The 16,225-nt window shown below is 45.0% G+C and overlaps 1 protein-coding gene across 6 annotated transcripts in view; it reads left to right on the top strand.

The window, feature by feature from the left end:
• Positions 1-698: 698 nt before the first annotated feature.
• Positions 699-16,225, top strand: part of DENND5B (DENN domain containing 5B) — a 105,202-nt gene continuing 89,675 nt past the window's right edge. For 4 of the 6 annotated variants that reach the window (XM_072923506.1, XM_072923509.1, XM_072923507.1 and 1 more), the window contains exon 1: positions 892-1,135. In XM_072923506.1, the coding sequence (XP_072779607.1) occupies positions 1,024-1,135 (112 nt within the window). In that variant the 5' untranslated portion in view covers positions 892-1,023. Of the gene's footprint in view, positions 1,136-16,225 lie in introns of all 6 variants that reach the window. The other 2 variants (XM_072923510.1, XM_030263256.4) reach the window with 2 other exon arrangements.

Below are 16,225 nucleotides of genomic sequence, written 5' to 3'. Positions count from 1 at the left end.
GAATACTGGATAATACTAGAGTACTGGGAAATACTAAATTATACGATATCCTTATGATATCCAGATGTCAGAATTATCGACATATGGGGGGGAATCTCATTACTTTGAGAAGAAAAAGTTAAAACTTCAAAAGAATCATCTCTGCCCCTTTAAAAGTAGGTGCCGCTCCTGGATGGAGCTGCCAGTGTTTTGGCATCGGGCGATCCTAACGAGAATGATCCTAGCAGCGCGGTTAAAATAATGCTGATTTACTTCAGGACACGGAAGAATGGCTAGTAAATCTTAAATAAACGAGGAACAAAGCAACATTTTAAATTTTTGCTTGGAAAGAGAATGCGCGTAGCCAAGAAATAGCTCTCTCGTAACGTGGTACGTGTGCCATCCATCACGGCGCGGGGATGGAGACCGCACAAAAGCCATCCACCGCGGGTGGTGGCTGCTGCTTCCACATTGGGGTGGGGAGGAGAAGAAGCCGTTTCCCCCGGCAGGATTCCCGCAGGAAGCGCTGAGCGCAGCCCGGGCGCCGGGCGGGGCTCGGCGCGTTCCGGCAGCGGGGCTCCGGGAGCTCCCTCCTGGGGCGGGGGGGAAGGGACATTCCCGATAGGAAGTGGCACCATCTCCTGCTTTATTTAAAGAAAGCTAACCCCTCCTGCTCACACGCGGGGGAGCTTTAGTCTTTAATCGCCTATCCAAGGACCGCGGACACGGCGGGTGACAAAGCCGCCCGCGGCTCTCCGGCACGCCGGGCACGCTCGGCCGAGGCGCGGGGCGGGGGCGGCGGCGCAGGGTTTAAATGCCCCGCGGGGGCGGTCCGGCAGCGCGGCGCGTCCCGCCCGTCCCCGCCCCGCTCAGCTGACAGCGGGGCCGCCGGAGCCGCCGCTCGGTGCCGCCGCTCGGTGCCGCCTGCGCGGCCCCGCCGGGGATGGGGGGCGGCGCGCCGTGACCGGCCCGCGGGCGCGCCCCAGCCGCGCTGCTGCCGCACCGAGCCGCCGCCGGGAGCCGCCGCCGGGAGCCGCCGCCGGGATGAGCGGGAGCGGCAACCCCGGGCCCGGCGCGGCGCCCTGCCGCTTCGCCCACTACTTCGTGCTGTGCGGCATCGACGCGGAGAGCGGGCTGGAGCCCGACGAGCTGGCAGGTGAGCGGCGCCGCCGGAGGCCTCGCCCGCGCCGCTGCGGCTCGGCGGGGCTCGGGATGCGCTGCCTCAAAATGTCTGCTCCCCCCGAGCAGGGAAGGAGGAGGGGTCGCCGCGCCGGGGGGAGCCGCAGGGAGGGAGCGACTTTGGAGGATAAAGCATCCTCCGCAGGGGCCGGCGGAGCATCCCGCCGAGAGCAGCTCCCGCCGGGCGGGGGGAGCGTTTGGCCGCCGGGATGCGCGGCCCCCGCAGGCCGGGCTCCGCTGGCCCCCCCGGCCCGGCTCGGTCAGCGGGGTGCCACTGCCAGGAGAAGGGAGCCCGGGGAACCCAGGGTTACGGAATTGGAGGGAGCCGAATGACCGAGCTTTCTGCCGGGGCAGATGCATTTTCTTCAGTCTCTGCGCTGGAAAGGAGGGGGAGGGATCTGGGAAGAACTGAATATATTAATGGAACCGCATCTTTATTATGTTTATTCGCACCTTACGTCTATTCAGAAATAGTCTTCCTGCATCCTTCTTTTCCCCTCCACCCCACAAATGTTACAGAAAAAAACCGAACAAAACTATTGCTTAGGCTCTAACACATTTTCTAAAATGTTTATTTTTGGTGGGCTCATGACTGGATATGAGCTGATTACGTTCGCTTAAGGCAGCAGTTCTTCCTCAGTGTCACTTTTGTTTATGCAAAAGAAACTATTTAAATCAGGGTTTTATGTATAAAATTTGATCAGCTTCAGGCTTAATAACAGGGCTTAATTGCATGGGAGCTTGGCGTTTCCTCATGGAGTTAGGAGTTTGGAAGTGTTTAAGTGCCGATGTTTGCCCATTCCCGTGCGTTCACACTGCAGGCAAAGGAGCTGTGCGTGGCTGAAGTTGAAGTCGGCTGTGAGCCCCTCTGTCTGGCAGTGGGATCCTGAGGATGGGATCCTGATGAGGTCTCTGCAGCTATTGCATCAGGAAGTACCTTGCCTTCTGGTTGTGTAAGAGAAAGACACGATGATCTGTACCGCTGGTCAATGTGCGCTGGTTGAAGTTCATGTTTTTGTCACCAGTAAAAGGGGTGGATGCACGTATGTTTCCAAGGAACCTTATCTTAAGGCAGGGTAACTTAGTCTCTACCCTTGGCAGTGAGCACACACTACTATATGGAGGCAGCCCTGGGATCTCCAAGTTGAAGCATTAGCTAAATGTACTTTCATCTCTTTGTTTTTTCACATGTACTTGTGACCACAAAAACCCGTGTTTTCAGATTTGCTGCTTTTAGTAGAAAACTCCTGACTCCCAGCAGCCACCTCCCAGCTGATGGCATACAGGGTTTGATTTGCATGGTATGACCTATTGGGGTTTCAGCTACCTAAATTTTGAGTCATCTATCTGAAAAGAAACTATTTTTAAAGCTGTGTTGGCTGGTAGGCTGTGCATTCCCTGATGTACCCAGACTTTGCAAGTTGTCTTTTGCTGAGGTGCACAGCTGTGCTCTTGGGGAGCACTGCTCAAGGACAGCCTAAGTGTGGGGGGGTTGTGCAATGTGGTGCCTCGACTACAAGGCTCCTCTTCCATGGTCATTCAGTCGGTTTTGCTGAACTGCTCCAGCAACACTAAGCAGATTTCAAAGCTAAAGTAATCTCCCTCTTCATTTTTCAGTGAAAGAAAGTAATTTTGGCACATATAGGATATATCCATTTATAAAATACAGCGTAGTTGTGAATAATTTAAAAGAAAAATTAACAAAATTAGTAATTTTTGAAGCAATGTCTTTGCAACTGGCTTAAACTAGGCAAGGTCCGGCAATATGGTTTGGACATACAAACACTTTTGGTAATGCCAGTTCGGGAGACGTTGTTAATACCTTTGGAGGGTTGGGATGTGATAGAGGAAGAAGTGGAGTAACAGAAATATGATGGGACTTAACGTTGCCACTGAGCAATGTTATATTTTTAGGGACTCATGACATGAGCTTTCTATCAGCTGGGAGCTCAGCAGTGGGAAATGCTGGGGAAGAACAGGGAGTGCTGTGAGCCACAAATATAATACAGCCATGGAAAAATTAACTCTGGTTTGAGATGTAGCTGAGAAAACATTTCTTTTAAAGCTTGGGGAGTACTAATGCTGCTGTAGGCAGGCAGTAGTGAGAGCCCATCTAGAAATCTGTGTTACAGGTTTCAAAAACCAAGGTACTACAATTGAATTCTCTGCTGTAATGGGTGGAGAGAAAGATGCTTGAGGGAACAGAAAGTCTGTTCTATCTCAGCAAACCCACAAATGGCTATTCTTTTTAAAAATGTTCTTAAAATTCTTTGTAGGAGTAAATGACCTTGTTCTTTCAGTGTTATGTAGCTGTGGTAGCTACATCTTACTGTCCTAGTGCTTAAAGAGATTGTTGAGGTAAGTCACAAGGCATCAAGGCATCAGTGAAAAGTTGCTGTGACTTAAGCTGCTATACAGATCATCCCCAGTTTAGCAAAAAAAAAAAAAAAAAAAAAGTAATCAAGAACCTGCTTATCTCCAAACCTGTGAATCCTTTGGCGGCCAATGTTAACAGAGCGCCCGGGTCTGACTGATGGAGCTGCCTTAGGGCTGAGCAAAGAGCAGGAGAAGGGACAAGAGGTGCTCTGCTGCTACTCTGGAGGCCCCAGGGCCTCTCCTGTGAAGAGAGAAGCAGGAGTTAGAAAATCTTTGAGGATGTGAGATGGACTCGGTGGTGCTGTGCAGATCTGCAGGCGGCTCACTGCGGTGCAGGGTGTGCTGAGCAGCTGCCTGTGAGTCAGCTCTGGCCTCATCTGGAGCTCCCTGACCTGTGCCCTGCCTGCGCTGGGGACAGCCCGGGACTCTCCCCTGTATGGAAGCTTTCCTTGCCTTAAGCCCAAAATATCTTTCCACAAAAACTCTCTTCAATTAAAAACAACAAAAAAAGCACACACACAAAAAAATCCTCATCTACTGCATCAGGCCTGAAGTGAAATGTTTCAGTGTTACTCGTGAAAGTAGGGCAAAGAACTGCTTTTCTGATTCTTGTAGTGTTGATAGGTCTGTTCAGAACATGAAATAAAATCAACATTTATGGTTGTATAGCATTTTGACATGCTTTTAGGGACAAGTATTTTGTTTTATAGTTCTTGTTCCACTGAATGGATGCTCAGGGCTTAAAATAAGCTTGGTAGATCAGAATTTTCCACCAAGCAAAGAGTTCATTTTGCTTAGATTATTTTTTTCTTTCTCATGTACGATGTTTTCTGTTACAGATTTTTTTTTTCTTTTTTTGAATGAGTGAGTTGCTCCACAGCTGGTTCTACAGATGGCTGATTTGGGGTTTTTAAGTGAACTAATTTTGAACAGCTAAAAGCTGTTTACCTATTGCTCAACTTGGTAGTGTACCCAGGCACACAACAAAATTGTGTGTAGATTATGATGTTGTCGAAACACTTGTGGCCCTTATCACAGAGCTCTCACTCAAGGATGGAGGGAAAAAACCTTTTTGTTTCCAGGCTCTTTCCAGGGACTGGAAGGAGGAAAGGAAACTATCTAAGGATTTCTTGGCATTTAATATTTGGAGAGCTCATAAAATAAAAGCAGGATATTTTATGTGAAATATCTTGAAAAGCATGAAAATTTCAGTATTGGTTTCAGTGCCTTTTTGAACTCCACCGAAGTAGGGTGAAGGGAGCTCTTCTGTCATGTTTAGGGCTTATGAAAAATAAATTTCCATTAACTTTCCTCTTCATGCCTGCTTCTTTCAGGTAAAGCCATTTTGAGACTATCACCCTTGGAATTGCATGTGCTCAAATGAATTTGTTGTAGTAAATATTTCACATTGCATTTAACAAAAGACCCAATTGTTCATTAAATTGTTTCTCTCATATGTTTTGTCATATTATATGACTGTCATGAGCATATATAGTGAGTTATATGTTCAGGGCACAAGGTTTTCTGGCTGTAGCAGCTTTTACCATTTGCTTGGGGAACATGTTAAATTTTGTAGGATCTTGTTCGAGTGTCACAAAGTACAGTTTAGAAAAATTCAGAGTACACATGACTCAAATAAAAAGAATATGGAATATACTTCATTGGGGAAGTAATTTAGTGCTCTGGAGGAAAGCAGGGAGAGAATTAGTGTTTTTTTCTGAAGTGGAAGGACTGGCCTCCATTGAGGGTGCAGTTTGGAGGAAGAGAAGGTGCAGTAAGCCAGTGTGGGAACTGGAACTTGAAGGACCATGTTGGATGGTGCTTTCACTGCCTTAGACATGAATATTGGTGGAGTTATGGTAGCCTGCTTGCTGTGTGAAAAGATTCATAAGGTTTTTATAGGGCTTTTTTGCCACACATGAACTGTAAATGTTGCCTTCCACTGTCTAGTTTTGCCAATTGTGTAAAGATTCAGTGTCTTACTGTCCTATTCAGTGTATGCTTGAAAACTGTAGGGAGCTTCATTACTGTATTACTTCATTACTTTTAAGATCAAATACTTTATTTTAATGGCCAGCAGAGCAGAGAGTGGATACTGGTCATGCTCACTGAAAATGCTGAATGTCTTGGGGAAAATGCACATTTCTTCTACCTCATGCTGTTTCCTTACAAATATCCACGTATTGAAAATTAATTTCCCTTCAATGAAATGTTAAAATCTAAACAGGGCATGCTGCAGTCTGGCTAACTGTGCTTCTTATCTAGTAGGCTCTTATTTTTAGAAAGCTAAAAGACATTTTTGTCCTTGTGTGTGCTTGGCACCTGCGTGCTCACGCCTTGCAGAGCCTCCCCACCGCCCGCGCCGCTCTCCTTCGCGCTTCCTCCGTGCCAAGTCTGTGCGCGAAGTGCGCTGCCAGAAAACTTGGTGGCATTACTACAGTCATACAACTTCTTGTGTGCACGGCTCTTCTGAAAATAGGCAACTGGATTTTTTCCTAGTTTGCTGGAAATAGACTAAGTTTCCCTTTACCGAGGAATAGCTGATCAGTTGCGATTCCTGTTCATGACTTATGCAACTGACACAAATGAAGAGCAGGCTACAGAAGTTTTGCTTTTCACTTTTAAGTACAGTCCAGATTTGCACATGGCATTTTTAGAGGGATTGTCCAGGTTAAGTAACCTAGATGTGGATGAGAATGGTGCAAGTAGAGGCAGAGATAGCTTAATTTGTTAGCTGTTCAAGTTACCAAAACTTAACTTGCTCCTCAGAAGCAGTTGAGGTCGCTTGCTTAGGCTTTCTCATCTTTGCAGGGCTTGTGGGAGGAATGGAATTCAAGCATGTCTCCAGCCCCCCTTAAGAAGAGATGCTCAAATGCAGCACTAAATCTTCTGACATTATAGCTGGAAAAAACCAAGTCTCATGGATTAGGGATTGGATGGACTAGCCGGCTTATTGAAGTAACTGTCATTTTTTTTGTGAACTGTCATAATAATAGGGAAATACTGTGTATTCATTTGGGAAACCTGTTTGATAAAAATCTGAACTTGATTAATATTTTGTTCATGTGAAACCAAATCTTATTCTGCATATATAAAGTGTTGCTTTTCTAGGATAATCCCTGCTTTTGGATGCTGAAACAGAAATAATGTTTCTGCTTTCTTCTGCATTTTCAAAAGTAGTGGCACAGATAACTGCTGTAATGGTTCATTCTTCTTTTTTTTTTTTTTTTTTGCTATTGGAGAAAACCAGAATTCCATTGTAATACCACAAAGATTTAAACTGTATTTTAAAAAATATCTGAATTATGCATTAATGACTTAGTTACTATAGGAAGATTTCTGCAGCCAAAGGAAACAGTGCTTTTTATAAAGAGCTGTCAATAGTATTGACAAGTATGATCTCCAGTTACAATAACCTTTAAAAAGGAGTAACTCTCTTGCTGTCTTGGATAAGACACCATTTGTGGAACTGCTGATGGCTGTGATGTATTGCTGTGTTTCAGCAATAGCACTTTATTCTCTATCTATATATATGCCAGAGAAATGCTGGATTTAAATGCTCACCCAGCCCTGGTGTGATTATTCTGTTATACATTTGCCTTCATCAAAGTTTTTTATACTGTATTCCTTTGAAAATAAGTTACTGATTGGGTTGGAAAAACATCATTATTCCTATCAATAGCACTGACTCACTAATGCTAAACCAAAGAGAATTTCTTGTACTTTGCTTGCTAGATAAGCTGCTGTTTTGATTTCCACTTAGAAAGACTAAAACCTCTTGCACTCCTGGAGGTTGCTTGGCTGCCAGTGGCTGCTGCAGTAGCGGGGAAGAAGAAGGTGTGACAGTACAGGTGAGGGGGCTGTTTCAGGGAGGATCCCAGGAACTGCCCCGTTCATATTGCAGGAGGCAGCCCTTTTCCTTCCCACACTGTAATTACAGCAGTAATCAAAGCAGTGCCAGGCAGAATGGCTGAGCTGCTGTCCTTTAGAAGAGCGACCTAAATCCAGCCCTAATCTCGTTCCTGCGCATCAGCCCGAAGTCGCTGCTGGCCCGGTCCGGTGGCTGAGTGGTGCAGTGGCTGTGAGGGACAGGGACGGGGTGCCAGGCCCACAGCCTGCCTGGGCACAGAGCCCCGGGGACAGCCGTGGCACGTCCCCGCCGGGCCGGGCTGGGCACGGCCCTGTGTCGGTGGGGACGGTATGGATGTGGTGCTGTGAGCCTGAGCTCAAGGTCCTGCTGCCAGGGGAGAGGCTCCCATGTTGGTGTCCACCTCCGCCCTGCCCTCAGGTGCTGGAGGACGGTGGCACTGGGGGATGGCGATGCCCGGCGCTCTGCGCACGGAAGAGCAGTAACCATAAATATGTCACAATTGCTCAGGGTGGTGCGTGACTGTAATATTGATTTCTCTGCTCAGCTGTTTTCCCGTGTCCTCGCCAGAGCCAGTGCTGCAGGAGCTGTGCCAGTGCCCTGACACCCTTCCCACAGCTCGCCTGTGCCAATGCAGAGCTCCACATAGGAATAACTCAAAAATGAGCTTCAGGAGAGGCTGCACGTAAGCCAGGAAGGCGAGGGTGGCAGGGCTCTCTTGCCTGCCTTCTTTCACCTGCTTGTCTAATCAAGTTGTCCTTAATGCCAGCTCGTCCCGAAATGATGCTGGCAAGTGTACAGCCCACAAAGCCTCTGCATGGGCTGGCACTGGATACTGGCTGGCACACTGCTCCTGCTGCAGTTCTGGTCTGTTGCAGTGAGGGCTGGAGTCAAGGAGAAATGTGAATGAAGGGGAAGAAAAACAAACAGTGCATGCACTTCGATGCAGTTAATGCTGTGATCTTTGGCTGGTGCTGTATGAGATCATGTAGGACCACTTACATGTGTGGAAAGAGTTTCTTCTTGAGTCACTCCTGGTGTGTATGGAGAGGAGCTGTGTGGAATATGTAAATCTCTACAGCTCATGACTGTAAATAGCCTCCCATTTTTTCCCTTCTCTTCATTTTTTTTTCATTGTCCATCTCTTAACCAGTGAATAGCAAAAATACATACAGTAGGGAAAATTGCATTGAGGAAAATCAAATTTGGTTAGGAAACAGTAAGATTTCACTGTGTTTTTTTGATCACATTAGCCATATTGGTAATCCCAAAAGTAATTAGGGAAGAAATGGTGATAGGTCATCATAGTAAAAGAAACATTCTGGGGAGATGACTAATGTGTGATAGACTGCTGAGGTGTCAGATGTAAGCATGCTTGGAAGAAATTTCTGTTACATTACCAGCATGAAAATATAAACAACTCCATTTGTGCTTCTTACTTGGAGTCAAAGATCATTTTTAATCAGCATTGTATCTCAGCTGAAGGTTCTCTCATTAGGGTGTCCTAGGCTTGGTGGATGTGCCTGGCTGAAAACTGGCTGGCCACTCTCCTTTGGGGTCTGAAGTTTTGCTTCTAACCCCATGACTACTCAAGCCATGAAAATTAACATCAAAACATCCAAGCAAATTCTTGAAGAGTGAAATGGGAAGAGTATTCCATGGGAAAGAGGAATGGGAAGAGTCCTGCGGTTTGAAGTACTTTGCCAGAATTTCAGTGACCTGCTTCAAGTGATAGTACAAAAATTAACTCTTAGTAGAATATGATACTGAAGGGGTATGTTTTTGGTGGATCTGTAAAGAAATCTGGTTCTCTCACTGGAGAACAGCCTTCACAATTTCATACAAACATGTCAGCTGTTCTTGGTTTGCGTTCAGACACAATGTTTAAATATGTCAGTCTTGTAGAGTGAGCACCCTCTCACCCTGGAGCATGAATTTGAGTTTGCTTTGCAGTCATATTAAGCATCAAATTGCAATAATAATTCTGGGATCTAGTAGCACTTAAAAAATCTAGCAAGCTTTATATCAAGCTTGATATAGAATCAGATCATGCTTTGAATCTGTGTGAGTGGTAAGTTGCACAGCATGAAAGCCAGAAATATCCTCTGTCCACCCCCTTCTTGGTATTCTCTTGTCATGTTAAAGACTTACATGTGGAAGGGTAAGGGGGCTTAATCTGAAACACCATTCTGTGTAAACAATGACAGGATTAAACAAAAAAAAAAAGCCAAGCCCAACCGTCATGGGTGTGTAGTGGCTGCTGCTTTTCACGGATGACTGAAATTATTTGTATAAATTTGCATTTTCCCCTCAGCATCTCTATAAAGCTCTGCTCATTTCCATGCAGAGCTATTTTCACGTACAAGCGGATTGGCATGCGGTGGCACGCGATGCGATGCCATGTCACCTGTGGGAGCAGCAACTAGAGCTACAAGGGAAAATGCAGCATCACCACGTTTGCTCCTTACTCCATTCTGCCCAGGTGTCAGAGGTGCTTTGAGTCCCTTGTGACTGAAACACAAGAGGGCTGAGCTCTTAGTAATGAAACGATGAAACCCAGAACTCACTTATCTGGTAATTCCTCAATGAAATATTGATCAGATGGGCCAAGCAGCCTGCTTTGGACTGACCAGCATCTGGAATCAGCTGGAGCCTTCTGGAAGAGGATGCTGCTGTCATGGTCCAAATAGGTATTGCTTACACTGGCTTCAGGTGTCTGACAGGTTCTGCAGTCCATGTTCTCACTGACCTGGAGCCTGCCTGGAGGGTCCAAATCACTTGTTTAAGAGCCCCCCTCTCCTACTGTTTCTCCAGATTGCTGCTGAGGTTAATCCAGTCAGATGGTGTAGATACCTTCTGCTGGGCTCTCTGGTCTCCCCTGAGATGCTCAGGAAAGAGAATTAAGATTTGTTGTTTTAAATTCAAATGATGAAATATTTGAGCAAAGAATGCAATATGCAATTGAATAAATATTTGGCTTTTCATTGTTGAGGGAGGGGAGGATTTGCTGATGAGTTAGTTATTCACACAATACTATTTTTCTATCAGCATTCCCACTTGGTATTCTTGTTTGTTTTATGCTGTGCAATACTCTGACGTGAATTTAAAATGAAGAACAATTTTATGCTTAAAAACAAAACACTAGGTCTGTTAACACAGACTTTCAGCTGTGATACTGGCTGGTGTGGAAAAGATAAAGGGCTGCTGCACAGTTTCTAGAATGGGACTTTCTTGTAATGTAGATTTTGGGCTTTCTCACTTCTATTCTTCCAGTATAACTATATGAAAATACACAGCACCAAGTATTTGAGGAAGAATTCCCACTTTTTGTTTAAAAAAAAACTCAAAACAAAAGAATCCAAACAAAACTAACAGAAACACTGAAAACACCCATCCCCCTAAAATTTTGCGAAGGTATGAGGATTAAATGATTGTCATGACTCACATTGCTTGAAAATTGCCAGGTGCTTTATAAAATGACTGATGGTAGATGTGTGTAAAGCTATAAAGGATGTATTTTGCTGTACATGATGCCTTGTAAGCGCTGCAGAAATGTCAAGGCCAGGAAGACTGGTATTACACTGTCTTTAATGCACCCCTTTTGGGTTTGTCAGTCTTTGTAACTATTATTGCTGTGAATCTATTAAGGGGGAACATTTATCTCTGGAAATCAGGATAGCAGCTATTCAGCATGGATGGATTAGGTGTTTAGCTGTTTCCCAAGATGATGCTGTTCAAGATAGGTTTCTCTTACAACATATTTGCAAATATATTGACTCTTCCTGGCTTTAGTGAGTGTGATAGCAGATGTTGTTTGACTCTCTTAATTCAATCAGGGATGTGTTGTCTAGTGTTTGTGTCTGAAATTGTGGAATGACTAAGAATTAAAGAATCCTGGTGTAGGGAATGCTATTAAGTAATCATCTTTTTCCTGTATAAATATGAACATCTGCATGGGGTGAGGCAGCTGTAACCGTGGTCTGCTGTTGCACTTAGCAAAAGGGGAATGGTGATGGGAGATGTTAGCTTTCACAACAGCAGTTCTGGTAACAACTTATTGTCATTTCCATGCCCATGTCTTTGTTTCTCTCTACTTGGAGCTGCCCACAGGGTGGTGAGTTGAGTGGGGAAAGAAAGAGCCCTGTTGAAATTTGCTCAGCGTAACACACTTTAAAAAAAATCAACAATCAAATCCAAAAGAAAAAAATCCCTCCAGCCTCATGTGGGCTGAACTTCCCATGAAAGCTGTGCCTTAATGAGCTCGGGCCCCTCAGCCCTGCTTTGTCCCTGTCAGCAGGTGAGAGAGAGCCGAGGTCCCTGGCGCGGGTGCCCTGGCTGTGACCCAGGAGCTCGGGGCCCTGATTAGTTCAGCTCTGTGCTTTCGGCGGGAATAAGAATGACAAAACATCTTGTCTGGGGGCCTGGATGTATTCATGCTCCTCGCCTTCAGGTCCATGCTAGCACTAGAAGAGCCATTTGTCCAGGAACTGGGGAGAAAAGGCACAGATTTAAGTCTGTCCCAGAGCTGGGAGTGCATAACTCAGTGCAGTTGTTGCAGTGCATGTCCAAGATACAGATTATATATGATGGTGATAATTATCTGAAAGCTATCTGCAATTCAAAATCGGTATTGGTTTTCAGTTACTGGTTAATATTTTGTCAGCACTTTGTGACAATGACTTCTGACCGTGTCCCAGTATTGCTTGTGATGCACTGAATAACTCAAAAAGGATGCTGATGCTAACTAAGCAGGAGACCATCTGTGTTGTTAATACTTCAGTGTTATCACACTCAATACTCAGCTTGAGTGATTGATAACATGATCACACTAGGCTTGTTTCCTTTTTATTAAAAAAAAGGTCAAAATACCAACCCCCCCCAAACCAATCTTATCCTCCCCCCCGCCAGTCTTATCTACCAACTTCAACTAATTTTGTTAGAGATGGAATGGAAAAGAAAGAGGATTTTTTTTTTTTGTGAAGTCCCTGCAGCTAGAGCAGAGATCCTAATTAACCTTCCAATAGTGTAGGCACACAGTTTGTGGTAATTGGGATGGGGCTGCAGCTGTGAAAAGCAGGTGAGCAGTAGTGAAGGTGATGAGCCATGGAGTGCCCAGGTGCACTGACCAACCACCAAAGGGAACAGCCCTTGGTGTAAAGCATGTAAGGTGAAGACCATGAAAGGTTGGGCTAAAGAACAAGAAGGGCTGATGCTTGCAGCCTTTTGTAGTGACATGGTGTTACTCTGTATGGGCTGATGCCTGAAGCTTTCTGATGAGGTATGGTGTTACTCTGTTTGGGCAAATGCTTAAAGCCTTCTGAAATTGTACGGTAGCTGTCTCAACTGCGACATATGCTGCAACACAATAGCACAAAGGCTGCAGGAAAAGCAACAGCGCTTTCTAAAGCAAGGGAGGCCCCTCCACGAGGGTATCCTGGCAGGCTAATTGGCAGCCCCAGAGCTGGGATCCAAGCAGAGCACGCGCTGCCTCCTGCCCATCTGGTGGGGAGCAAAGGTAATCCCTGGTACTGAGGGGGAAGGAAGGAAGGATGGACTATTGGAGCTAGCAGGCCTATGTGAGAAAAAGGAGCTGCACATGACAGGACCATGATTTCTGACCTTCCATCCTGTTGCATAATTCCTAGTGCTGTTCACCCATATCTGTGAAAACCTACAGATGTGCTAAAGCAGTCATTCTTGGTCTTTCTTGCTCAGTCTCAGGCCCTACGGTGGGAACAAAGCTATGTTTGGCAATAAACAGCAGTTCTCAAATGGTTGTTTGCAGGGTCCAAGTCCTTCCTCAAGCGTAATGAAAGGATGTAGGAGCTTGACTGTGTTTGTACTATTGCATCTAGAGACGTGTCGTTGGAAAAACACTAATGTATTTTTTCAAAATGTACTGAATGGGGGATACAGAAGCAGAATATGCTGGGGAAGAGAGTTCTGAGAATCTGTTTATTTTCTTGTCTTCCCCCTTACTACATTCAAGAACAAACCAGCTCATCCTCATGCCTTATTGTTCTAAAATACTCTTCTGACCTTTCTGATGATATTGTTAAGAACAAAAATCTGTAGTCTGATGTATTAAAGTGCTAATGATGCATTAGGAGTCATAAAACTGTAATAAGTGCATTAAATTTTGAGTAACTCCAGTAAAAGACGCTGCAAGGGATGGCTAATCACTTTACATTTATGAGTTGTCTTGGAAGTAAATGACAATATCCAGCTGAATCTGCCTGCTGAAATAGCCTAGAAGGAGATGGCATTGCCTTGCAGTGGAAGGTTGGCAATCTGTGCTTGATTAATCTGCTCACACCAAAGTGGCATCGCTCCATGCTTCCAGCAAGCTTGTAACAGATGAATGCATTAATGAACCTCTGGGTAACTGAGACGACCCCTGGGGGCAAGGGGATGTGGGGAAGGATAAGCACTGCTGACTCAGTTTCTTGCTTTATATTGCATGTTTTTTTCCAAACTGTGCTTAAGTGATTCCACGTTAAAGTGAGAATATTCAAGTGTCTTTCTGCATCACTAACAGTAGCAGAGCTATTTGTGCGGGTTTGACCGGGTGGGTTACTTAGGCCTTTTTGTTTCCCTGGCTTTTCTTGACCTGAAAAAATGTTATAATCTTCAGATGTGAAACACTGACTCTTGGTTAGTTGCTGCTAGACCATGCTGAGTCTTTGTATGTTAGAGAGAGGCTGGATCAAACCTCCCTTGGGGCCAGCCAAGTTATCCACTGAGCGTCATCATCTTCTGTGTGTATTCAATTAACTGGCTGGTAAAAGTGTGTAGAGGCCTCTGAGGGCTGATGACAATATGCAGTCTGGAAAGTTTGGAAATTATTGTAGCTACGAGAGAAACAGTTTTAGGAGGCTACTTGGTTTTTGCAGACTTGATTATCTTTAATTTTCACCATCTGAATAGGTTTATTAAGAAAGGAATTGCAGTTAAATTTAAGCAGGCTTCTGCATTCAGGAATTAAATTTCTGTTTTTCTTTCTTGTAGTGGCTTACTTACAATTGTCTTGCTAATGCATTTAAATTCCGCTCCTTAAAAATGTATTAAGTGATTTATTTGTAGGAGGTCATCAGTTTCACAATATTGTATAAAACTGAAACCAAATCCTCCTGTCTGCAGCTGCAGTGTTAAATAGAGCATCATTGTCATGTGGTGAGCATGGCTGTCAAAACACTTTGGTCAAAGTGGGTAACATGAACAGTTCCTCTACATTAAATATTTATAGAAGAAAATGCAAACTCAGAGGGCTGCTAGCAGACAGACATACTGCTTAAATACATTGCTGTGGTGGCGAGGGCACGGATCTTTGCTCTGCAGCTTTAGGAAGAAGACAGCTACCTGTTTCTCCTTGCTCATGGCCTCAAGGGTGTGCTTTTTCTGCATATGCACATATATGAAAAGGAACTGAAATTTAAAACTTCGAAAGGAAAACAACAGCTCTGCACAAGTGATTTGGCTGCCAGCATTCCCCAAAATGGTCTGTTCAGCTACAGCAGCCCCAGAAGAGCACAGCCCAAGCTTCTCTTTTGTGCCTGGCCTCAAGGGCAGCACCTCCTTAATTCAGGTCCTCTGGTGCAAACAGGTGGTGAACTACAAGTGGCGAGATGCTGAGGAGAAAGCCGTGTAATTAAATCTGGCACTGTCGTATAATAAATCTCCGTTGTATTCTTAACTTTCTAGAGGCCTTTTGAGCAGTACACAATGGCTGTGATTAATGACTGTTGTATTGTCTTAAATAATAAGCTTGAGCCTTTGGATAGGTGACATAATTTAGCCGTAATGAGCGTCAGCGTCATGTGTTTGATCTCAATGCTTTGAATTTCAGTGTCGTTGTTGCCATGTCCTTGAGAGATTGTTTTATGCTGAAGAAAACCAGTAAAGGAGGGGGATGGGCAGCAATTTTTATGAGGGTGTGAAGAATCCAACCAAACTGTTGCTCTGAGGATGCTGACTTTCTTGTTGTCTCTTGTTTTTTGATATGCAAGATGAAAGTGATTTGAATTGTTTATAAACTGGACCCACTGCTATTGAGAGAGATCTTTTCTTTGATAAAAGTATTCCTTGCTGGGAGGTGTCTGCTGAGAGTACCAGTGATGGGTGTTTCCCTTTGTGTGTCAAGATGCACCAAATAGCCATAGCAGGGAAAAGGATTTTCGATCCTTTCCACACCATTGCCTCATCCATCACCACCTCAGCAGGCTTCTCTGTTGTTTTCTCTCTTGACTGAAGGAAGCAGTTCTTTGATATGAGCTCTTGTGTCTTCACATTGCTTGGATTCAGCTGGCAGACAAGAAAACACATTATATTTTCTTCCCTGCAGTACCTGTGAAGAGCTTTCCCCATCTCTATGCTGTGTATCTGCTCAGCACTTCAGCAGAGCTGGAAAGGGAGGGCTGAGAAACTACAAAGCACATCAGACCTAATTATTCAGCCAGCACAAGAGCCTTTCTTTCCTGCTTGGGCTACTCACTTTTGCCTGTGTGGGTAGTTTGACTGACAGAGCGTGCTGATCCCAAAGCCATTGCACTGTGCCATATAAATGCTCCAGCCCCAAATCCATCCTCCTTGGGGCAGCCTGGCCCAAGGGGGCAGCTCTCATAGCAGGGCTCATCAGTGGAGGGTCAATGCAGACTCTCCCCTTTGTCTTTATTTTTGCAGGGGTGGTGGGGAAAGGGATTTAGAATCCCTCACCCTTTCTTAGTGAGTCTGACTCATTTTGTTTGGTTTAGCGTTGTGGTAGAAAGAAACATAATGGATTTGTTAGGGTCAGTGCTTCACAATGTGGCGGTTGACTTTGATGGG

This window comes from Taeniopygia guttata, chromosome 1A (assembly GCF_048771995.1).
Source record: "Taeniopygia guttata chromosome 1A, bTaeGut7.mat, whole genome shotgun sequence".
Lineage (NCBI taxonomy): Eukaryota > Metazoa > Chordata > Aves > Passeriformes > Estrildidae > Taeniopygia > Taeniopygia guttata.
Note: the sequence above shows the minus strand (reverse complement) of the source record. Positions and strands in the feature narration are given on the sequence as shown.